This window comes from Panthera leo, chromosome D1, assembly GCF_018350215.1.
Source record: "Panthera leo isolate Ple1 chromosome D1, P.leo_Ple1_pat1.1, whole genome shotgun sequence".
Lineage (NCBI taxonomy): Eukaryota > Metazoa > Chordata > Mammalia > Carnivora > Felidae > Panthera > Panthera leo.
Genome location: NC_056688.1, coordinates 9,964,269 through 9,986,332, shown reverse-complemented (window position 1 = coordinate 9,986,332; position 22,064 = coordinate 9,964,269). Strand labels below are relative to the sequence as shown.

Below are 22,064 nucleotides of genomic sequence, written 5' to 3'. Positions count from 1 at the left end.
GCCATCTGCAAGGGAAACAGCCTGGGTAGTTTGAAGACCGTACAGGCACATCAGAATACCCTCCTGGGTGGAGACTCAGCTCCAGGGGGAGGTAGCTTAAAGATGATTAGAACGATATGGTGACTGGTATACATTTAGACATTCTGAGTATCTGTGACTACATGGGCTTGTTTTCCATGGAAATTGTTGGAAGATAAGTAAGGCCTTTACTGTTGGGCTAGTGAAGAATGACTCCGTAAAGAGGACTAAATGTGCTTAGCCCGTTTGGGCGAATGCCAGTCCAGATGTCCATTCTTTACCAACAGGCTGCTTCTCTGCTTTATGAGAGGCCTAGAGATCCCAGAACCTGTTAGTCTGAGTTGGGACCCAGGCCTAAGATCTTAACCATTTCTATTGTCCCCCCGCCTTGCTTACAGCTGGTACCAGGCTGTGCCTTCCTCTCCTCTCACTGAGTTGGCCATGTCTGCGTCTGGCTAGTTTTATAAGGCTTCTCTGACTCCTAGGATATGGAATCTAAACTAGTCAACAAGATCACTTTTTAAACCAGACACATTTGTTACTCTATGGCCATCTCATATTACATACTTGCTAAAATAAGAGAGGATTTTTTTTCCTTCTTTGAAGCATGATATAATTGCTGCTTGTATAAAATAGCTCGACAAGTGGGTGGATGTAATGCCTACTCTGAGATTCCCCAGAGAGGAGTGAAGGGAGAGTGTTGTAAACTATCGGCTCAATGGTGGGTTCCTCCTAAGTGTGGTGTAGGAGTCTGGTGGGAAGTGCCTCTCCAGGATGTTGGAGCTGGCCTCCTGCACACCAGGGCCTGCCTGTGTGTGGCTTTAGAAACAAGCTGGGAGGCCCTGTCACTGCTTCACGCGGCTGCTTTCCACCCACACTTTCCTCCTTTGTTATAGGTCCCTTTTGTCTGGCTGCTTTGCTTGAAACCTTTGGTTTTTGGATTATGAGATTTCCTTTTCCTTGTTTTGGATGTGTTAGCCTCATCTAACTGAATTTTAGGTTTGCCTGATGAGGGGCTGGGGATAATTTGGGGAGACTTAAAAAGGGCAGGATTTCAAAGCCCTGCGAATGTATAGTTCTAGAAGAAGAGATGCAAGTCGGGAGTTGAAAGTTAACCCCCTCGGGCCCGGTAGGAAAGGGGCCTTCCCTAGTCCTGATAGCCTCTGCTGTGTGTGTTCTTTCAATGCCCAGCACAGGATTCTCAGTGGCCACTGAGCTTTACCTGTTGTGGAGATTGTTTACTGAGACTATGAGTCTTCTTTTAGCCTCCAAGTAGAAGTGAATACAGCAGCCCTGAGGCCTGAAGAGGCCATGACACCTGTATCCATTTTGGTCCTGTGTGGTAGTCTGGTTGATGGCAGCCATGGTGTCCTCTGTCCCTAACCCCAGCATAAGCAGAACTGTTTATTTCTGGGAGATCATAGAGAATCACTGCAAAGGGCAAATTAGTTGGAAGCCCTTGTTCTAGTTGTGGTGGTGTAACAAATCATCCTAAGCTTAGCAGTATGAAAGAATAGCACTTACTGATTATTGTTTTCTCTCATGTTCTGGAGTTGACTGGGCTCAGCCAGACAGTTCTTCAGCTGCTCAGAGTTCTTTATGCATTGGCCATCAGACGGTGGTTCGGGCTGGATGGAGGCGTTGGGAAGGCCTTCTCACATGTCTAGCAGTTGATGCTGGCTAGATCTCAGCTTGGGCTGTTGGCCAGGACATCTACATGTGGCTTCACCATGTGGCCCACGCTTCTTCACAGCATGGTGGCTGGCTTCCAAAAGCTAGTATCTCAAGAGATATAACGTTTTTGATGACCTAGTCTTGGAATTCATACAGTGTATCACTCTTGTCTCATTCTGTTCATAGACAGCAAGCCATTCCAATAACCCAAGTTTGAGGGGAGAGGAATTAGACTTTCCCTATTGATGGGAGAAATATCAAAGGATTTATGGACGTGTTTTAAAACCATCACAGCTCTTTTGATGCCATTCTTCATCCAAATTGAATAGTTTTTGAAATTTTGCTTTTTAAAGGAGATGTCTTGTAGAAGAGACCTGTGGTGCACAAAATAGCCCAGCAGGCTGTTCATCTGCAGCTTTGTGTTACCCAGATGGAAAGGGAGACTATACCCTATGGCAGAATTTGGTTTCAGGCCAACACTTTGACATGCTTCAGATGATGTTCAAGTCCTTGGGGTAGAATTAGTTCTTCCTCCCAGGCAGTAACTGAAGTGCTCTGGTCTTTTCCCCACCCATCAATCATGGTCGTACCTCCAGCTCCTTCATCTATGTTAAGAATACTGAGAAATCGTAAGGAAGAAGAGATCAGAGTTTCTGAACTTGTGTGATTCTTGGTAGTTCATTGTTCTCAACACTTTTTGTTTCTTTATCAGTTCTTGGCCTTTCCTTTTTGTTTGGTTTTGTGTTATCTTCTCCCAGATACTTAGCTGAGACTTTGATCTGGCAGAGCTACTCCAGGCTAGCTTTGGTTTCAGAACACAGCAGCATTTTCCTCATTGTAGTCTTGAGCTGTTTATCATTGAGATCTGCTGACATTTTAAGAAGGACAAACCTGTGTGTGTGTGTGTGTGTGTGTGTGTGTGTGTGTGTGTGTGTATTTCTGAAGGTCGGAGAGTGTGCTTCCCGTTGTTGTGAAATTCGTTCTCTAGAAAGAGACTGTGTACAGACCATCGGTGCTCCAAGTCCATACTATAGAGACTCTCAGATTTGAAAAGTATATACAGTCTTTCAGGACTGCCACTGCTTTTAACTGGCTTAGACCAAACAGCTGGTCTCATCAGAGGTCTTAACTCTGAGTTCCTTGAGAGTTAGAAACCACAACTCTTACTGAATCTCTGTAACTCCTAGCACATAGTAAGGTCTCAGAAAAATATTTATCCATTATTTGATGAATTTCATTTTCTTTTTCTTTTTTTTTTAGTTTGATTTGGCACACAATGTTACATTAGTTTTCAGGTGTACAAGTTCACACTTGGATAAGGTCATATGTTATTTCTACTTTGACCACAGGTGAAACTGCCATCTGTCACCATACATCACTATTACAATGTCATTGACTGTATCCTTATATTGTGCCTTTTATTCCTGTGACTTGTTTATTCCATAACTGGAATCCTGTATCTCCCACTCAGCTTCACTCGTTTTGCCTATCCCCTTTACCCACCTTCCCTCTGGCATCCATCAGTTTATTCTCCATATTTATAGGTCAGATTCTGCTTTTTGTTTATTCGTTTTATTTTTTAGATTGCTCATATAAGTGAAATCATATGTTATTTGTCTTTCTCATTCTGACTTACTTCACTTAGCATAGTACCCCCTGGGTCCATCCATGTTGTCTCAAATGGAACAGTCTCCTCCTTTTTTTGTGGCTGTGTAACATAGTCCATTGTGTAAATCCACATCTCTTTTTAAAAATGAAATTAATTTTAATTCCAGTATAGTTAACACATGGTGTTAGATTACTTTCAAAAATGCACAATATGATTGTGATTCAGTAATTCTATATATGACTCATTGCTCATCACAGTAAGTATGCTCTTAGTCCCCAGCACCTATTTGACCCATCCCCCACCTCCCCTCTGGTAACCATCAGTGTGTTCTGGATAGTGTTAAGAGTTTATTTCTTGGGTTGTGTCTCTCTCTCTTTTCCTTTGTTCATTTGTTTTTGAACTTCCACATAAGAGAAATCATGGGGTATTTGTCTTTCTCTGACTGACTTACTTGTTTAGCATTATACCCTCTGGCTCTATTCATGTCATCAGAAATGGCAAGATTTCATTGAAGTTTACTTTTTTTTTTTTTTTTTTAATTAGAGCATGTGAGTGGGGTAGAGGGGAAGTAGGAGAGAGAATGAATCTTAAGCAGGCTCTATGCTCCGCTCAGAGCCTGATGTGGGACTCAATCCCATGACCCTGGGATCATGACCTGAGCTGAAATCAAGAGTCAGATGCTCAACCAACTGAGCCACCCAGGTGCCCTGGCAAGATTTCATTTTTATGGCTGAATAATATTCCCTTGTGTATATATGCAACACATGTTCTTCATCCATTCATTTGTCAATGGACACCTGGGCTGCTTGCATATCCTGGCTATTGTAAACCATGCTATAGTAAACTTAGGGGTGCATCTGTCTTTTTGAATTAGTGTTTTTGTTTTCTTTGGGTAAATACCCAGTAGTGGAATTACTGGATCATATGGTATTTCTATTTTTAATTTTTTGAGGAACCTCCATACTATTTTCCACAGTGGCTGCACCACTTTACTTTCCCACCAACAGTGCATAATGATCTCTTTTTCTCCACATCCTTGCCAACACTTGTTTTTAGTGTTTTTTATTTTAGCCATTCTGACTGGTGTGAGGTGACATGTCATTGTGGTTTGATAAGGCATTTCCCCGATGATGGGTGATGTTGAGCATATTTTCCTGTGTCTCTTAGCCATCTGGATGTCATCTTTGGAAAATATTTATTCAGGTCCTCTGCCCCTTTTAAAAAAATTTTTTTTTTTTATGTTTAGTTATATGAGTTTTTTATATATTTGGGATATTAACTCCTTATCAGATATATCATTAACAAACATCTTCTCCCATTCCATAGGTTGCCCTTTTGTTTTGTTGATGATTTCCTTTGCTGTGCAAAAGCTTTTTATTTTACTGTAGTCCTGATAGTTTATTTTTGTTTTTGTTTCCCTTGCCTCAGGAGACCTATCTAGAAAAATGTTACTACAGCTGATATCAGAGAAATTACTGCCTGTGCTCTCTTCTAGGATTTTCATAGTTTCACGTCTCAGATTTAGATCTTTAATCCATGGTGAGTTTATTTTTGTGTATGACGTGAGAGAGTGGTCCCACTTCCTCTTTTTGCATATATGTATCCAATTTTCTCAGCATCATTTGTTGAAGAGACTGTCTTTTCCCCATTGTATTTTCTTGACTCCCTTGCCAAAGATTGACTGTATAAGCGTGGGTTTATTTCTGGGTTTTCTATTCAGTTCCATTGATCTGTGTGTCTGTTTTTGTGCCAGTACCATACTGTTTTGATTACTGGAACTTTGTAGTGTAACTTGAAGTATGGAATTTTGATTACTCCACTTTTGTTTTTCTTTATCAAGATTGCTTTGACTATTTGGGGTCATTTGTGGTTCCATACAAATTTAAGGATTATTTGTTCTAATTCTATGAAAAATGCTGTTAGCATTTTGATAGGGATTGCATTGAATCTGTAAATTGCTTTGGGTAGTATGGACATTTTAACAGTGTTAATTCTTCCAATACATGAACCTAGTAGATATTTCCATTTGTTTGTATCCTCTTCAGTTTCTTTGATCACGGTTTTATAGTTTTTTGGATGTAAGTCTTTTTCTCCTTGACTAAGTTTATTCCTAGGTATTTTATTATTTTTGATGCAGTTGTAAATGCTGTTATTTTCTTAATTTCTCTTTCTGCTACTTTGTTATTAGTGTATAGCAATGCTATAGATTTCTGGGTATTAATTTTATATCCAGCCACTTTACTGAACTTATTTATTACTCTAGTAGTTTCTTGGCAGAGTTGTTAGGATTTTCTGTGTACAGTATCATGTCACCTGCAAATGGTGAAAGTTTTACCTCTTCCTTACCAATTTGGATGCCTTTTATTTTTCTTGTCTGGTTGCTGTGGCTAGGACTTCCAGTACTGTGTTGAATAAAAGTGGTGAGAGTGGACATTCTTGTCTTGTTCATGATCTTAGAGGAAAGGCTCTGTTTTTCACCACTGAGAGTGATATTAGCTGTGGGTTTTTTTTTTTTTTTCTTCTTTCTCTCTCTCTTTTTTTTTTGTTGAACTTTAAGGTCAGTTTATTAAGCTGAATGATGAGAGCTATCAGATGAATATTCTCTTGAAAAGTATTTTTTCTCAGAGTAAAAGATCAACACCTCAGCACAGCCACAGATGCTGTGGTAGTCTGGGCTCTCTGCAGTTAGGGATAGTCCACTCGTCTGTCAGATCAGTGTCTTCTGGGTCAGCACGATTGTAGTCTGAGTCATCCTTGTCATCCTCTGGCTCCAAGTCCTCCATTTCCTGCGAGGTTCATCCGCGTCTACTGCTTGCAGCATCTTCTGAAAACTGGGTATCAGATGTGTCAAGATGATGATCTGTTTCAGTGTTTCACATAGCTGTTTCCCACTTAATTTATTCTTTCCTGCTCATTCTCCTTCTTGCATTCATTTCTTTTTAATTTCTAAGAGTTCTGCATCAAACTTGGCCTTCCAACTTCTCATTTGTAACAGGAGTGCCATGAAATAATTGCCTTTCAGCTTTGTCTGCTTCTTTTTCTGTTTTGTTTCTTCTCTTCCAGTTTCTTTTTAAATGTTTATTTATTTTGAGAGAGGGAGCATATATGAACTGGGCAGGGGCAGAGAGAGAGAGAGAGCGCGAGAATATCCCAAGCAGGCACTGCATGGTCAGTACTGAGCCCAATGCGGGGCTGGAGCCCATGAGCCATGAGACCATGACCGGAGCCAAAATCAAGAGTCAGATGCTTAACTAAATGAGCCCCACTGGCGCCCCTCTTCTGGTTTTTATTTGATCTGTTTCATTTAGTTTTTCTCACACAGCTGTCCCTAAAGATCATCACCATACCATAGTTTCCTTCTGCCTGTAATGCTAATTGTGTTAAAATGTCTGAGCCATCATTGTCTTGTAGATTTTCTTGGGAGATTATTTCATAGAGGGGCTTCATCTAGGTATTTTTAACTGTATGTTAACTTGAGGAGTAGCCTGGACAGTTTCTTCATTTTCTCAGGCCTCAGATGTCAGAGTAATGGTGAAACTGGGTGGATTTTCTGATACTACTGGTTAATGACACTCTCAAGCTGCTCTTCACTCATCCCCTTCCTGTCCTCACAGCACAGCTGTACTGCTGGTGAGAGAGAACATGAACAGAACTGGGGCTTGAGGGGGTAGCTGAGAGACCCTTGCCTGTGAAAGGAGTCAGGGTGGATGGACTCGAGAGCCTCCAGCTCATTGTGCTCTGCTGCTCCTCCATAGTCGGTCAGCGTGGCCTCGCTGCTGCCCACGGACCGCCCAGCCACCCAGGTAGAATGCTGCAGTGGGGGCCGCAGTGCACCTCGAGGGCTGGCAGCGGCTGCGTGGGTGCAGGTGCCGAATCCCCGGCTGGGAGGCCCTGGGCCTAAAGCCAGGTCGGGCCTGCTGAGCAACAGTCCCACGTGGGCCTCCGCCTTGCAGTGGGGTCTTCATATATGGCCTTCATTGTGACAAAGGATTTTTATCTCTAAACCTACTTTGTTGGGAGTTTTCATCATGATTGGATGTCGAATTTTATCAGTTGCTTTCTCAGCAACTATAGAGATGATCATGTGCTTTTTTCATTTTGGTGATGTGGTATATCACATTGATTGATTTGTGAATATTGAACCATCTTTGCATCCCTGGAATAATCCTCTACCTAAAGTGGCTTCCAATGTTACCTACTAGTTCTCACGTAGAAATAGCCCAAAGGAGGTCCAAAGAGGAGACACAGAAACATTTTTGAATGCTGTGTAGTGTCTTCTGCACAAGAATGGTGCGTGTAGCATATAATGCCTTCATATCTAAGTAGCCATCAAACAGAAAACAGATGAGTGTAGAGCATTTTCCCAGCACCTTGGTGGGACTAAAGGTCAGAAAATGGCCAGTTGCCTAATACTAGTTCTTTCTCAGTCCCCTCATTCTGAATTTTTGTTTAAAGGTGACTATCAAGAGGTTATGGTATTATGTCAAGTGACCGACCAGGGCCATGAATCAGTTGTACACCAGTCTTGAAGTGCTGTGAGTACACTTTGTGTCTCAGTGAACTTGCAGATCATGATAGGGATCTTTGGAGGTTGCAACTGGGAATATATCTATTTATTGAGTGTCAAGGGTCTGTTGGACATGCCTGCTGGAAATAAAGTTTCATTCAGTAAATCTTACATTAACAGAGACCTGGAGAGGTTACTTGACCTTTTGCATTAATGTTTTCTTTGCTAATATGGATGCCCTCTACATGTCAGTTGTGCTGGAACATCCCATGGGCCATCATAGCTTCTGCCCTCCCCCACCCTCCTACTATAGGCTCCTGCTTTGTAGAGACCAATCTGATGTCTTTAGGACTGAATTGTTTGGGAAGAGAAGAGAAAAAAAAAGCTTTGTATTACTTTTGATAATTGCTTTTTCTTTTAGAAGATGAATATTTCCTGAAGTGAGGGAAGTGAGAGTAGATGCTCACATTTAAGAGGCAGGGCATAGTCATTCTTTCACCCACAGAAGAGGATTTACTGAGTTCTTTCTGTGGTACCATCCTAAAAACTGGAGACTGAGCACTTAGATGAAGTTCTGTCTTCAAGAGACTGGTGTTCTAGTGGAGTATGGCACCCAGCACATAACTCCTGTGTCCATCTCTCTTACTGGGAAAAGAGATACATGTCTACTCCGCAGTACTGACTAAACATTAGTGTCCCTCAACCCATTTCCTACTTAAGAGTATCAAAGAACTGTCACATTTAAAAAAAAATATTTATTTTTGAGAGAGACAGACAGAGTGTGAGTGGGGTACGGGCAGAGAGACAGGGAGACAGTCTGAAGCAGGCTCCAGGCTCTGTGCTGTCAGCCCAGAGCCAGACGCAGGGCTCGACCTCACAAACTGTGAGATCATGACCTGAGCCAAAGTCAGACGCTTAACCAACTGAGCCACCCAGGTGCCCCAGAACTGTTACATTTTTGATGCATACCAGCTTTTTGATAAGCTCTTAAATTGCTTGATATGGGACTGTAGGTTGAGGGTGGCTAAAATTAAACCTTGATGGGATTCTGAGATCTCTTCAGAACTAGAGATAGCTGTGAACGGCCCACTCTACTGCAGAAAATCAGTCACTGAAATATGAACTGAGTGCAGGAGAGCAAGAGATGGAGACCAAGAGAGGAAGCCAGCTTTAAAAAAGAACTGGTGATGTATTTAGACTATAGGTTCACGGGGATATTGATGTTTGGATGGATGGATGGATAGATAAAAATAAAAGAGAAAATCTGAGGACTAGGACGTTTTGTTTTTAACGTGAAAAATTGACCCAGCATTTCATTTATGCCTTTTGAACTGTCAGGCAGTCTTCCATTGACGTCAGCAAGGGCAGATTGAAATCTCCATGGCAGAGCGTGGCCTGGCCCTGATAAATAGGGCTGGTAATTGAATTAGAAAACATTCTGAGCTGTCAGCTAATTATGCTATTCAGGCAATTGCTTTGTCCACGTCTGTTTCATCCTTGAATTGGTTGAGTGACTTTCTCACTGGGAGAGGGGAAGTCGGCTTCCATGACTGAGGCACGTATTTTGTGTCTCCCTAAATTATGCTTCCTGTGCTTCCCTAGGGCAATACTTTGGCGTTTCACATCATTACAGACATTGTTGTAGGAGTTTTGATAGACATTAGTTTTGTTCTCATTTGTATTTCAGTCTGATCTTTGTTTCCAGGTCTGTGAGTGTACACGCACACATTATTCCAGTGCTCAACTGCTCTTTTCTTTCACAAAGGCAAATAACCAATTTGATTTCCCTTTTTCCAGCAACACTAAAACAGTTCAAAATGACCCAGTCGTGCTTAACATATTAAAACTGTTGATGGTAAGAAATTTAGAACAGCAGCTATAGTGTTAGAAGTGAAGAATTCAAGCCAACTTGTCTTTGAGTGTAAAAAAAAAAAAAAATCATTATATACATACAGAGGTGTGTAGATTGACTGTTTATTCATCTTCTAGAAGATAGTAGTGGCTGTAGATATGAAAGGTAGACAGTGCTCTTAAAGACTACAAGCAGATTCTGCAGGAGAAAAGAAGATTCATCTTCTAATAAGGTTTTTTTTCCCCCAATACCAATCTCTGATGATAGATTCTTCTTAGCTTCTACTTATATAGAGTCACCATCTTTTATATAGTTTTGTGTTTCAGGCTTAACTAGAAAGGCCTTCTTACTTCTTGAACACGTGATAGAATTTGATGCTGAATTTCTTAGGATTGTACCCTGATGAAGCATGGCACAATCAGATGCTTTGTGGATCTCTTGATGTTTCCAAGTCAGACCCATGTTTGGCCTTGGCAACATGGTTATTGCAAACCACACAGATGATTGGAGTTTAAATTCCCTGTTGAGAGTAGCAATCTTTTGTCCACTATTGTTTTTCTAACCCATTGTTTGACATGGTGCTCAGTCACTGGTGGCTGAACTGAACTGAAGTCAGGTCTCATTTGTATAAAATCCCTGTGTCACTCTCTTCTTTCTATCTTGCTGCCTCCCTGCTTTCCATTCATCCATCCATTCAACATTTTTTCTTCAGCACTTACTATATGCCAGACACTGTACTGTTGGTAAATAAAACAGACTTGGTCCCAGAAATCTTTGGTGGAGGGTGTGGAGGATAGAAAATAAACAAGTTAGCCAACAAATAAATGTATAATTAAAAATTGTGAGGAGTGTAATAAACAAATAAGGTACGCTGAAAGAGATTAACTGATAGAAATGGAAACCTAGGGTTTCCTAGGATGGTTTCAAGACCTGTTGAGGAGGGTGTCAAGTTGGCGGAAGAGCATGGAAGTTCTTGGCTTTTCTTATCCCTGAAATGCAGCTAGATCAGCATCAAACCATTTTGCACACCTAGAAAATAGATCTGAAGGTTAACAACAATCTGCATAACTTGAGCTAAACAACTCAGCAGGTATGCAGTGTGGAGAGGTGAGAGGATGAGAGAGAAGCCGTGGAGGGTAGGGAGTGGTATTTGTGGACAGAGGACAGAGAAAGGGGAAGGGAGAGAGTACAGGAAAAACAGTCCCCTGAAAGCTGGAGAGAAAGTCGAAGCACCCATAAGTGCCTGAACAAGAAAGGGAGAAAGGAGGAAGGAGAGGGTTTCAATATCATTAGGACTCTATACAGGACAGAGCAGCATTGGGAATCCCACAGCCCAATACCTGGCTGTCCCCTGGTGGGAAGAGCAAATCCCCAGGAGCAGGCAGCGAGGTCTGAGGGGTCTGTGAGCCACACGGAGGGAAGCGGTTCCCCTGCTACCCTGCAAGGAGGGCATTTGGCACGGTCTCACCACAGGCAAAGGTCCCAGTGGACCTCAGAGAATACAATTGTGGTATTGAAACAAAAAACACAAGGGTGTGGTGAAACCTGATGCAGGTTGTGTGTTTACCAGAATCCCTGAAATGCTGCTCCTACACACAAACTTATTCTGGGGCAAACCAGCATCCAGCCACAACCTCTGAGTGTCTATAGCAGCGTGATTGTAGGAATGTTCCCAGGGGCAACCTGGCATCTGACCATTTCTTGGTGAGACTCTCCCCTAGAGGGTTGGAGAAGGGTCTAAGCCGCAGGGCCCTCAGAAGTGAGGGGTTTGGAAACAGCCCCATCTGAGATAAAATTCATGAGGGCACTGCTGCCTGGAAGGCTAATGGCTTGGACATGGACACTATAGAAGCAGGGAGTTGCCAGAAGCTGGAGACAAATGAGGGGTGCTTGATTGCTAGCCAGGTAGAGCACAGAGTTCTGATGCTAGAGACTGGTAAGCTGGGTGATGCCATTTTCACCTCTCCCACGCATGTGCATACATGGGCACATGTGCCACACTGAGCCACCCCAGTAAGCTAAGTAGCACCACCTAGTGGAGAATGGAGCTACTACACCAAGCCCTGCCCAGCTGTACCAAGCAAGCCCTAGAGGACCACCACAAGTCCCTCTGCCTGCTTAGGGTACGGAATATAAAGTGCTTCATAGTTTGACTTCTAGGGGAATCTGGATGTAATTTCATTCAGATTTCATTCTTTTCACTGGTCCAGATGTTGTGTGTGTGTGTGTGTGTGTGTGTGTGTGTTCTTGGATACAGAAAGAGAAAACATTTTTATTTTCCATTTTTATATAAATTTAAAAAAAAATTTTACTATTTTTTGCAGATTTATTTTTTATTCTATTTTACCTTCTCCAATTCATTTAATTCTATTTTATTGTATACATATTCTTAATTTTTAAACAATTTTTACTTTTTTTTTCTTTTCTTTCCTTTTTTCCTCTATGCAATCAAGCTTCTTTCAATACCCAGACCAAACTATACCTAGGAGCTAGTTTCTTTCATTTGATTTTTTGGTGGTGTTTTTAATCTTTTTAATTTTTATGCTTTTTCTTCCTCCAAAATGACAAAATGAAGGAATTCACCCCAAAAGAAAGAACAGAAAGAAATGACAGCCAGGGACTTAACATGAGTAGAAGCAAGATGTCTGAATTAGAATTTAGAACCACGATGGTAAGCATCCTAGCTGGGGTTGAAAAAAGCATAGAATCCCTTTCTGCAGAGATAAGAAGTGAAGTCTAGTCAGGACGAAATTAAAAAATGCTATCACTGAGATGCACTTGGAATGCCACAGCAGCAATGATGGATGAAGCAGAGCAGTGAGTCAGTGATAATAGAAGACAAAGTTATGGAGAATAATGAAGCTGAAAAAAAGGGGAAGTAAGGTAAAAGAGCACGATACAAGAATTAACTCAGTGACTCACTAAAAAGGAATAACATCCGAATCATTTGAGTCCCAGAAAATGGGGAGAAAAAGTGGTAGAAGGTTTTTTATGTGAGCAAATCATAGCAGAAAACTTTCCTAACCTGAGGAAAGACACAGACATCAAAATCCAAGAAGCACAGAGAGCTCCCATTAGATTCAACAAAAACCAATAATCAACAAGGCATATCTTAGTCAAATTCACAAAATACACAAAGAATTACACAACAAGGGAAAAAAAGTCCTTAACCTGTATGGGAAGACAGATCAGGTTCACAGGAGACCTATCCACAGAAACTTGGCAGGCCTGAAAGGAGTGGTAGGATATATTCAATGTGCTAAATTGGAAAAATATGCAGCCATTATTCTTTATCCAGCAAGGCCGTCATTCAAAATAGAAGGAGAGATAGTTTCCTAGACAAACAAAAAGTACAGGAATTTGTGATGACTAAACCAGCCCTGCAAGAAATTTTAAGGGGATTCTCTGAGAGGAGAAAAGATGAGACAAAACAAAACAAAAAAAAAGACTAAAAGCAACAAACACTAGAAAGGACCAGAGAACACCACCAGAAATTCCAGCTTTACAGGCAACACAATGGCAATAAATTCAGATCTTTTGGTACTCACTCTAAATGTCAATGGTCTCAATGCTTCAATCAAAAGACATAGGTTAACAGAATGGATAAGAAAACAAGATCTATTTGCTCTTTAGAAGAGACCCATTTTAGACCTAGAGTCACGTTCAGATTGAAAGTAAGGAATGGAGAACCATCTATCGTGCTAATGGTCACCAAAAGAAAGCCAGAGTAGCCATACTGATATCAGACTAGATTTTAAAATAAAGACTGTTAAAAGAGATGAAGGACATTATATCATAATTAAGAGGTCTACCCACCAAGAAGATCTAACAGTTGTAAACACTTATGCTCCCAACGTGGAAGACCCAAATATAAAAATCAATCACAAACATAAACTCAATGATAATAATACCATAATAGTACGGGACTTTAACACCTCACTTAGAGCAATGGACAGATCATCTAAACAGAAAATCAAGGAAACAGTGGCTTTCAATGACACACTGGACCAGATGGACTTAACAGTTGTATTGAGAATATTTTATCCTAAAGCAACAGAATACATATTCTTTTCAAGTTCACATGGAACATCCTCCAGAATAGATCACATACTGGGTCAAATCAGGTCTCAACAAATTCAAAAAGATCAGGATCATACCGGGCATATTTTCAGACCACAGTGTCATGAAACTCGAAATCAACCACAAGAAAACATTTGGAAAGACAACAAATACTTAGAGGTTAAAAAATCCTACTGAAGAAAATGAGTTAACCAAGAAATTAAAAAGGAAATTAAAAAGTATATGGAAGGCAATGAAAGTAACACAACAGCCCAAAACCTCTGGGATCCAGCAAAGGCGGTTATAAGAGGGAAGTATATAGCTGTACAGGTCTTTCTTAAGAAGGAAGAAAGGTCTACACCTTAAAGAGCTGGAGAAAGAAGAGCAAATAAATCCCTAAACCAGTAGAAGACTGGCAATAATAAAGATTATGGCAAAAATCAATGCTTTGGGGGGGGAAAAAAAGAACAGATCAGTGAAACCAGGAGCCGGTTCTTGGAAAGAACTAACAAAATTGATAACCCCCTAGCCAGTTTGGAAAGAAAAAGGACCCAAATAAATAATAATAGAGGAGAGAGCACAACCAACACAGCAGAAATACAATAATAAGAGGATATTATGAGCAATTATATGCCAATAAATTGGGAAATCTGGAAGAAATGGACAAATGCCTAGAAACATATACACTACCAAAACTGAACCAGGAAGAAGTTGAGAATTTGAACAGACCCATAACCAATAAAGAAATTGAATTAGTAATAAAAAATCTCCCCCAAAAAACCAGAGTCCAGGGCCAGATGGCTTTCCAGGGGAGTTGTACCAAACATTTAAACAAGAGTTAACTCCTGTTCTTTTGAAGCTGTTCCAAAAAATAGAAATGGAAGGAAAACTTTCAGACTCTGTCTAGGAGACCTGCATTACCTTGATTCCAAAACCAGACAAAGACCCCACTAAAAAGGAGAGCTATAGACCCAATTTTCCTGATGAACATGGATGTAAAAATTCTCAATGAGATACTAACCAACTGGATTTAACAATGCATTAAAAGAATTATTCACCATGATCAAGTGGGATTTATACCTGGAATGCAGGGCTGGTTCAATATCCGCAAATCAATCAATGTGATACATCACATTAATAAAAGAAAGGACGGGGCGCCTGGGTGGCTCAGTCGGTTGGGCATCTGACTTCGGCTCAGGTCATGATCTCGCGGTCCGTGGGTTCGACCCCCGCGTCAGGCTCTGTGCTGACAGCTCAGAGCCTGGAGCCTCTTTCAGATGGTGTGTCTCCCTCTCTCTCTGACCTTCCTCCATTCATGCTCTGTCTCTCTCTGTCTCCAAAATGAGTAAACGTTAAAAAAAAATTTAATAAAAGAAAGGACAAGAACTACATGATCCTCTCAATAGATGTGGAGAAAGCATTTGACAGCATCATTTCTTGACAAAAATCCGCAAGAAAGGAGGGATAGAAGGATCATACCTCAAGATTATAAAAGCCAGATAAAAAAGACCTGCCACTAATAACATCCTCAATGGGGAAAAAATGGAGAGCTTTCCCCCTAAGGTCAGGAACACGACAGGGATGTCCACTCTTGACACCGTTACTCAGCACAGTATTGGAAGTCCTAGCCTCAGCAATCAGACAATACAAAGAAATAAAAAGTATCCAAATCGGCAAGGAGGAAGTCAAACTTTCACTTTTCACAGGTGACATGATATTCTATATGGAAACCCCAAAAGATTCCATCAAAAAACTTCTAGAACTGATCCATGAATTCAGCAAAGTCACAGGACATAAAAACAATGCACAGAAATCGGTTATATGTCTACACACCGGTAATGAAGCAGCAGAAAAACAAATCAAGGAATTGATCCCATTTACATTTGTGACAAAAACCATAAATACCTACGAATAACCCTAACCAAAGAGGTGAAAAACCTATACACTGAAAACTATAGAAAGCTTATGAAAGAAATTGAAGAACACACACACACACACAAAATGGAAAAACATTCCATGCTCATGGATTGAAAGAACAAATATTGTTAAAATGTTGATACTACACAAAGCATTCTACATATTCAATGCAATCCCTATGAAAATAACATGAGCATTCTTCAGAGAGCTAGAACAAACAATCTTAAAATTTGTGTGGAACCAGAAAAGACCCCAGATAGCCAAAGCAATCCTGAAAAAGGAAACCAAAGTTGGAGGCATCACAATTCCAGACTTCAAGATGTACTACAAAGCTGTAGTCATCAAGATAGTATGGTATTGGCATAAAAACAGACTCTTACATCAATGGACCAGAATAGAGAACTCTTAAATGGACATGTAAACGTATGGCCAAGTAATGTTTGACAAAGGAAATAATATGCAATGAAATGAAGACAGTCTCTTCAGCAAATGGTGTTGGGAAAACTGGACAGCGACATTCAGAAGAATGAACCTGGACAACTTTCTTACACCATACACAAAAACTCAAAATGGATGAAAGACCTAAATGTAAGACAGGAAGCCATCAAAATTCTGGAGGAGGAAGCAGGCACAAACTTCTTTGACCTTGGCTGCAGCAACTTCTTACTCAACATGTCTCCAGAGGCAAGGGAAACAAAAGCAAAAATGAACTATTGGGACCTCATCAAGATGATCAACTTTTGCACGGTGAAGGAACCAATCAGCAAAACTAAAAGGCAACCAATGGAATGGAAGAAGATATTTGAAAATGACATAAAGAACTTATCAAACTCAACACCCAAAAAACAAGTAATCCAGTGAAGAAATGGGCAAAAGACATGAATAGACACTTTTCTAAAGAAGACATCCAGATGGCTAACAGACACATGAAAAAAGGGTAAACATCACTCATCATAGAAATACAGATCAAAAACCACAATGAGATACCACCTCACACCAGTCATAATGGCTAAAATTAACAACTCAGGCAATGAAGATGTTGGCGAGGATGCGGAGAAAGAGGCACCCTTTTGCTTTGCCAGTGGGAATGCAAACTGGTGTGGCCACTCTGTAAAAGCAGTATGGAGATTTCTCAAAAAATTAAAAATAGAACTACCCTGTGACCCAGCAATTGCACTACTAGGTATTTATCCAAAGGGTACAGGTGTGCTGTTTCAAAGGGGCCATGCACCCCAGTGTTTATAGTAGAGCTACTGACAATAACCAAAGTATGGAAAGAGCCCAAAAGTCTATCAACAGATTGAATGGATAAAGAAGATGTTGTGTATATAAATATACAATGAAGTATTACTTATCAATCAAATAGAATGAAATCTTCCCATTTGCAACAACGTGGATGGAACTAGAGTGTGTTATGTTAAGTGAAGTTAGACAAATATGATTTCACTCCTGTGGAATTTAAGATAGAAAACAGATGAACAGAAAGGAAGGGAGGCAAAAATAATATAAAAACATGGAGGTGACAAAACATAAGAGACTCTTAAATACAGAGAACAAACTAAGGATTGCTGGATGGATTGTGGGTTTGGGAGATGGGCTAAATGGGCAAGGAGCATTAAGGAGGACACTGGTTGGGATGAGCACTGAGTGTTATACATAAGGTGTGAAAGACTGGATTCTCCTGAAATTATTATTGCACTGTATGCTAACTAACTTGATGTAAATTAAAAAAAAATATATATATATATATGTATATTTTATATACATATATATATATTTAAAAGAGACCTCTCAAAGGTTGCCTCTAAGATGAGGAATGAAAATTGAGTTGGACTTAATCATGAGAAGAAGAGGGTGGAAGAGTGTTCGAGGGAGAGGAAGGAACGCATGTGAAGGCTATAGGGTAGGGAGAGACGGAGAGGCGGCTGGCATGGTGGGAGTGTAGTGGGTGAGGAGGGAAATGTGCAAGGTGAGGTAGGGCAAGTAAGTGAGGGCTAGATCTCCTGGGCCTTTGTAGACCATGAGAAAGAGTTTGGATTTTATTCAAGCCATTTTCTGGCTGGTGCTGAGTGGACAGAGCATTTAACCTAAAAGAGCTGTAGATTTGGTTATGAAAGGGCAAGTTGCCTTTCTGTTTAGTATATCTTGGAAATGTTGGATGGGTGAAATGAATTAAGATACAGTAAGTGTGTATCCATACCCATGCAATCCATACCCATGCAATCCTCAGTGTTTGTCCTCGCTTCTCACTGTGTCTATTATCACTTTGAACTTTGGTATCACCTTTTTTTGTTTAGGAAATGCTGTGCCATGGTTACGTATCATTTATATTGTTTCTTCCATGTAGATCACTAGCTCTTTGAGAACAGAAACTTTGGTGTGCTCAGGGACAGTACCCAAAGCCCTAGACATAGTAAGCACATAGGATTTTTTTTGTTTGTTAAGGATTTGATATTTATTTTAAAAATCCGTCTACTGGTTTTTAAAAACTATTATATGTAGTATGTTTCGCCTACTGTTGTATATGTTGTAAAGTTTCTGTTGTAACAAATGGAAAACAAAGTAGGTTGTTAAAAAAGCAGTATGGCATAAAGTATAAGATAAAACCCTTTTCATAGGGACTGCATAGTTTTTTGTTTTAATATGGTTAAAATTGCCTTTCCAAGTGGCTTTGCAGGTTTCACTTTGACAGTATCTATTTCCTAAATCCTCACCGGTATTTGATTATTTGATGCTACTAGACTTTTTGATTCATGCAAACCTGATTATTGAAAAATTGTGCCTAAATTTACATTTCCCTCATTACCGGTAAAATTGAATATTACTTTCTATATATAGTTAGCCATTTATGTTTCTTTTCTTTGTTCATATTCTTGGTCATTTTTCCTCACGGAGTCATTTATCCTTGACTGCAGGAATGCTTTACATACTCTAGCTACTAATCCTCTCAGATGTATTACAAACATTTTGTCCCAATCTCCTTTATCTTTTTACCTTTTCTCAATGCCTTTTGCATTCAACAGTCATGTACAGTGGCCCTTCTTCTATTTCAGGGCAGTCAGTGTTTTTGGTGATGTCCCACTTATGGCCCAAGATCTCTTTTAGAATTTCTGGGCATGACCTATCAGCACACCAAGAAAAATACTCCATCACCGTGTACTGTCTTGGCTCAATAGACACTTTTCATTTTTTACATTTTTTAGTTTATTTTATAAATAGCTTATATAAATAAGAGTAAGAGGATAGATAAATTCTTCATTTAAAATCTTAATAATTTAAATGTAGCGACCCTGACACTTGGTTCCAGGTTCTCCTCATTTGGAATAGATGGACCTAGATAGATACACACCTGAAATGGATGTCTCTGAAAGCATTTGTCATGCGTGAACCTGGAATATATCCATCTTGTAAATACTGGTTCCCGACTTTAAATCTACCTCCAGTAGGTTCTAACTTAGTACTCCTGGTTCTTCTCACTCTTGCATCATCAAAACATAACACTAGAATTTTTTAAATCTTTAATGGGTCATAATTTTGTTAGAGTATAGCTATGTTCTTGGCTCCATAATTCAGACATTTTCATTCTTGAATTTATTAAACGTCAAATGATCCATTGAATTTGCACGTTTGTTTCTCATCCATACTTTCCATTCACCTTTGTATACTAACCTGTCTTCAGCATTTGTCCATTTATGAGCTGTATCAAGTAAAATTTGGACCCCGGCACAAAAGATGAAAGAATCTCATCCTGCACCCTTTTAGCATAACAGGATGGTCCAGCAGGTTTTCGTTGCAAAATATTGAATAAGTCCTTCCTGTGGAATGACTAAGTGAATGAGAGTCCCTTGTTTTCTTTTTGTTCTGAGAGATCTATTGCTCACTCATCAGTTCTTGAGTTTGAGAAGATTCCTCCTTAGATACTGTATAGAATGTTGTCATCTGAAGACTCAAGAGACTCAAGTTTTACTTAGGGTCAGTGTCCCCATCCACGATAGCATTGCAGGTGCTGCTGCCCTTTGTCTCTTTGTGTCCATCTTCTGATTTGTCTAATGATTGTGACATGTCTCCCTCTGTCTGTTGTCTTCTTATTGCCCTTATGGACAGAAAATTTTAAGATTCTCAATTCTCATCTGTGTTCAATGAAAGCTAAAAGCAGACTACCAAGATGGCGTCTCAGGTCTTTCTACCCCATTGAAAGATGATACAATAATTTGGGTAATGCAGTGAGAAAATTGCAGGATGATGCAATAGTGATTATTTTTGTATCATCCTTTTTGGTGATTTCATCATTTTCCTTTGTCTTACTCGTTTAAAAAAAAAAAAGTTGCAAATAACATGAGATAGAGGGGAAAAAAAAAACCCCTACCGAGATCCTATAATACAGCTTAAATTTATCAAAGGTTGCAGTGGACCCGTATGTAATTACAAGGTAGAATTAGTTTTATTCTATTTTTAAAAATAAGTATAATTTCTCTTTGTTCTTAGGAAGACTCTAAAACAAAATCATGAAATAACAGCCTTCCCACGTAGTAAGGAATTGTTCAGAAAAGAAAGTGAAAAACTCAAAGTGGGCCCAGCAGCCCTAATGTTCTCCTGGAGCCTGAAGGACTGAGCTGGCCGGAAATACACGTGGACTGTGCTCACAGAGCTCTTAGTGCAGAGTCCACTGGAACGGAAATGACACTTAATTAGTCTTAGCGTGTCTTTACTACACTTAAGCTCACAGGAGTTTGCTTTGGCTTATGGCTTTCTGTTCTGACCTTCCCCCTATCTGTGCAGCATGGGCAGAAAGAATAAACTAGCTGCTTTCTGACAGAGGTGGGTGCCCCCGCACTCCTGTTCGTTCTGTTAGCAGGCCCGCTTTATCTCGGGTGTCTCTCTTCTAAGCCTCTTTTCTATCAAAGCCCTCGAACTGTTAGCTGTTGAAGTCAAGCACGTCTCTGTTGAGCACCGAGCACTGCCAGCGTCCCATTTGGGGAGAATCTACGAGGTGTGTATGCCAAGCACGATATCATTGTGTGCAGGCACTGCGGGAGTCTGCCAAACCCAGGGGCAGGCTGCCAGTACAAATGCCACGTTGACATGACATTTACAAGTTTAGAGTCTGGAAGAGGACTGCCAGCGGAGCACTCTTCAGCTGCCTCATTTAGGGTGGCGGTAACTGGGCCAACTTTTGATTTTCAGACTCCAGAAGCATAGTCAAGAAGTAAGACTTCATATAGAATTTGAAACTATCACTGCCACATTTTCTAGGAAGTGATGAATTTGGTCAGCCCGTTTCTGGGATGTGGGATATGCCCTGGTGCAGGTTAAAAGTGCATAATCCGTAATCAGATCTGGGTCTGAGTGAGGGCTCCATCACTTACGGTGTGACCCTGAGCAAATCCGTCTGCCTGAGCCTCAGCTGCCCACTATAAAGTAGGGATAATATCACTTTCTTCCTGGGGTAATTGGGTGGATTAAATATCTCAAGAAGTGTGAGCACTTTTTCCAGTGCTTGTCCAATAGTGAGTGCTCAGTGATGTGAGGCATTTTTCACATTCTTCAGAAGCTCGTGAGAAATTCAGGTTTGGAGCTATTTGTATGTTTTAGTCACAAGTGGGCATATTCCAGCCTGCCGGGGACACGAGCTTGTGGGGACACTCCCTCTCTGACTCAGGCATTGCCGGCACACTGTGCACAGGAAGCCCAGCACGTAGTTTTCTTTCTCTCTCTAGGGAAACTTAGAACTGGAATCAGAATCATTTGGGCATTTGGCGGAAGGCAGAAACCATTTGGGTGTTAAGAATTTATTCCAGTAATAGCAGTCCTTTGATTGACCTGGAGCTTTTCTATGGCGTATTCTCTGCAAAGGGAAGGCCTCGGGCTGTTCTGAAGGATATTCTGTGGCTTATTAGGGGCACTGTCTTTTCAGTGTTGGTAACAAGGTACTTGGTCTTGATTAAGTCTGTTTTCATGATCTAGTAGTTAAAGGACAGGTTTTTCTTTGCTACATATACAGGATATGATCCTCACCACCCTGTTTAGTTAACTTCTGTTCATCATTTTCAACACTGCTAGTAAATTATCTCAAACGATAGAATTCTTTTTTCTTCTTTCTTGTTTTTCAGATCTTCAAAGTTGCTGCGGGCATTCTATGTCCCCTTCCTGTCAGATCAGTATACAGCGTATGCAAACTACACCATCCTCAAACCCCGGAAAGCAAAGCAAATCAGGAAGAAAAGTGGAGGTTAGCAACACGCCTGTGACCCCAAAGGACGACCATCCTGTTAACTAGTGATTGCACTGACAGGACGCCCTCCACATCATCATTTGTAACGTTTGTAATAAAGGCTGTCTGACACAGGATTCTAGAATCTGGGTGCTTTGGGCTGGTCAAAGTAATTCCCATTCACGTCTTGCTGTGTCTCTGTTCTGCATGTGAACTT

The 22,064-nt window shown here is 40.5% G+C and overlaps 1 protein-coding gene and 1 pseudogene across 3 annotated transcripts in view; one reads left to right on the top strand and one right to left on the bottom strand.

The window, feature by feature from the left end:
- Positions 1 to 22,064, top strand: part of ALG9 (ALG9 alpha-1,2-mannosyltransferase) — a 105,553-nt gene that overhangs the window by 80,052 nt on the left and 3,437 nt on the right. For all 3 annotated transcript variants that reach the window (XM_042907381.1, XM_042907386.1, XM_042907382.1), the window contains one exon: positions 21,747 to 21,865. In XM_042907381.1, the coding sequence (XP_042763315.1) occupies positions 21,747 to 21,865 (119 nt within the window). The remainder of the gene's footprint in view (positions 1 to 21,746; positions 21,866 to 22,064) is intronic.
- Positions 5,902 to 6,651, bottom strand: LOC122201463 (annotated as a pseudogene).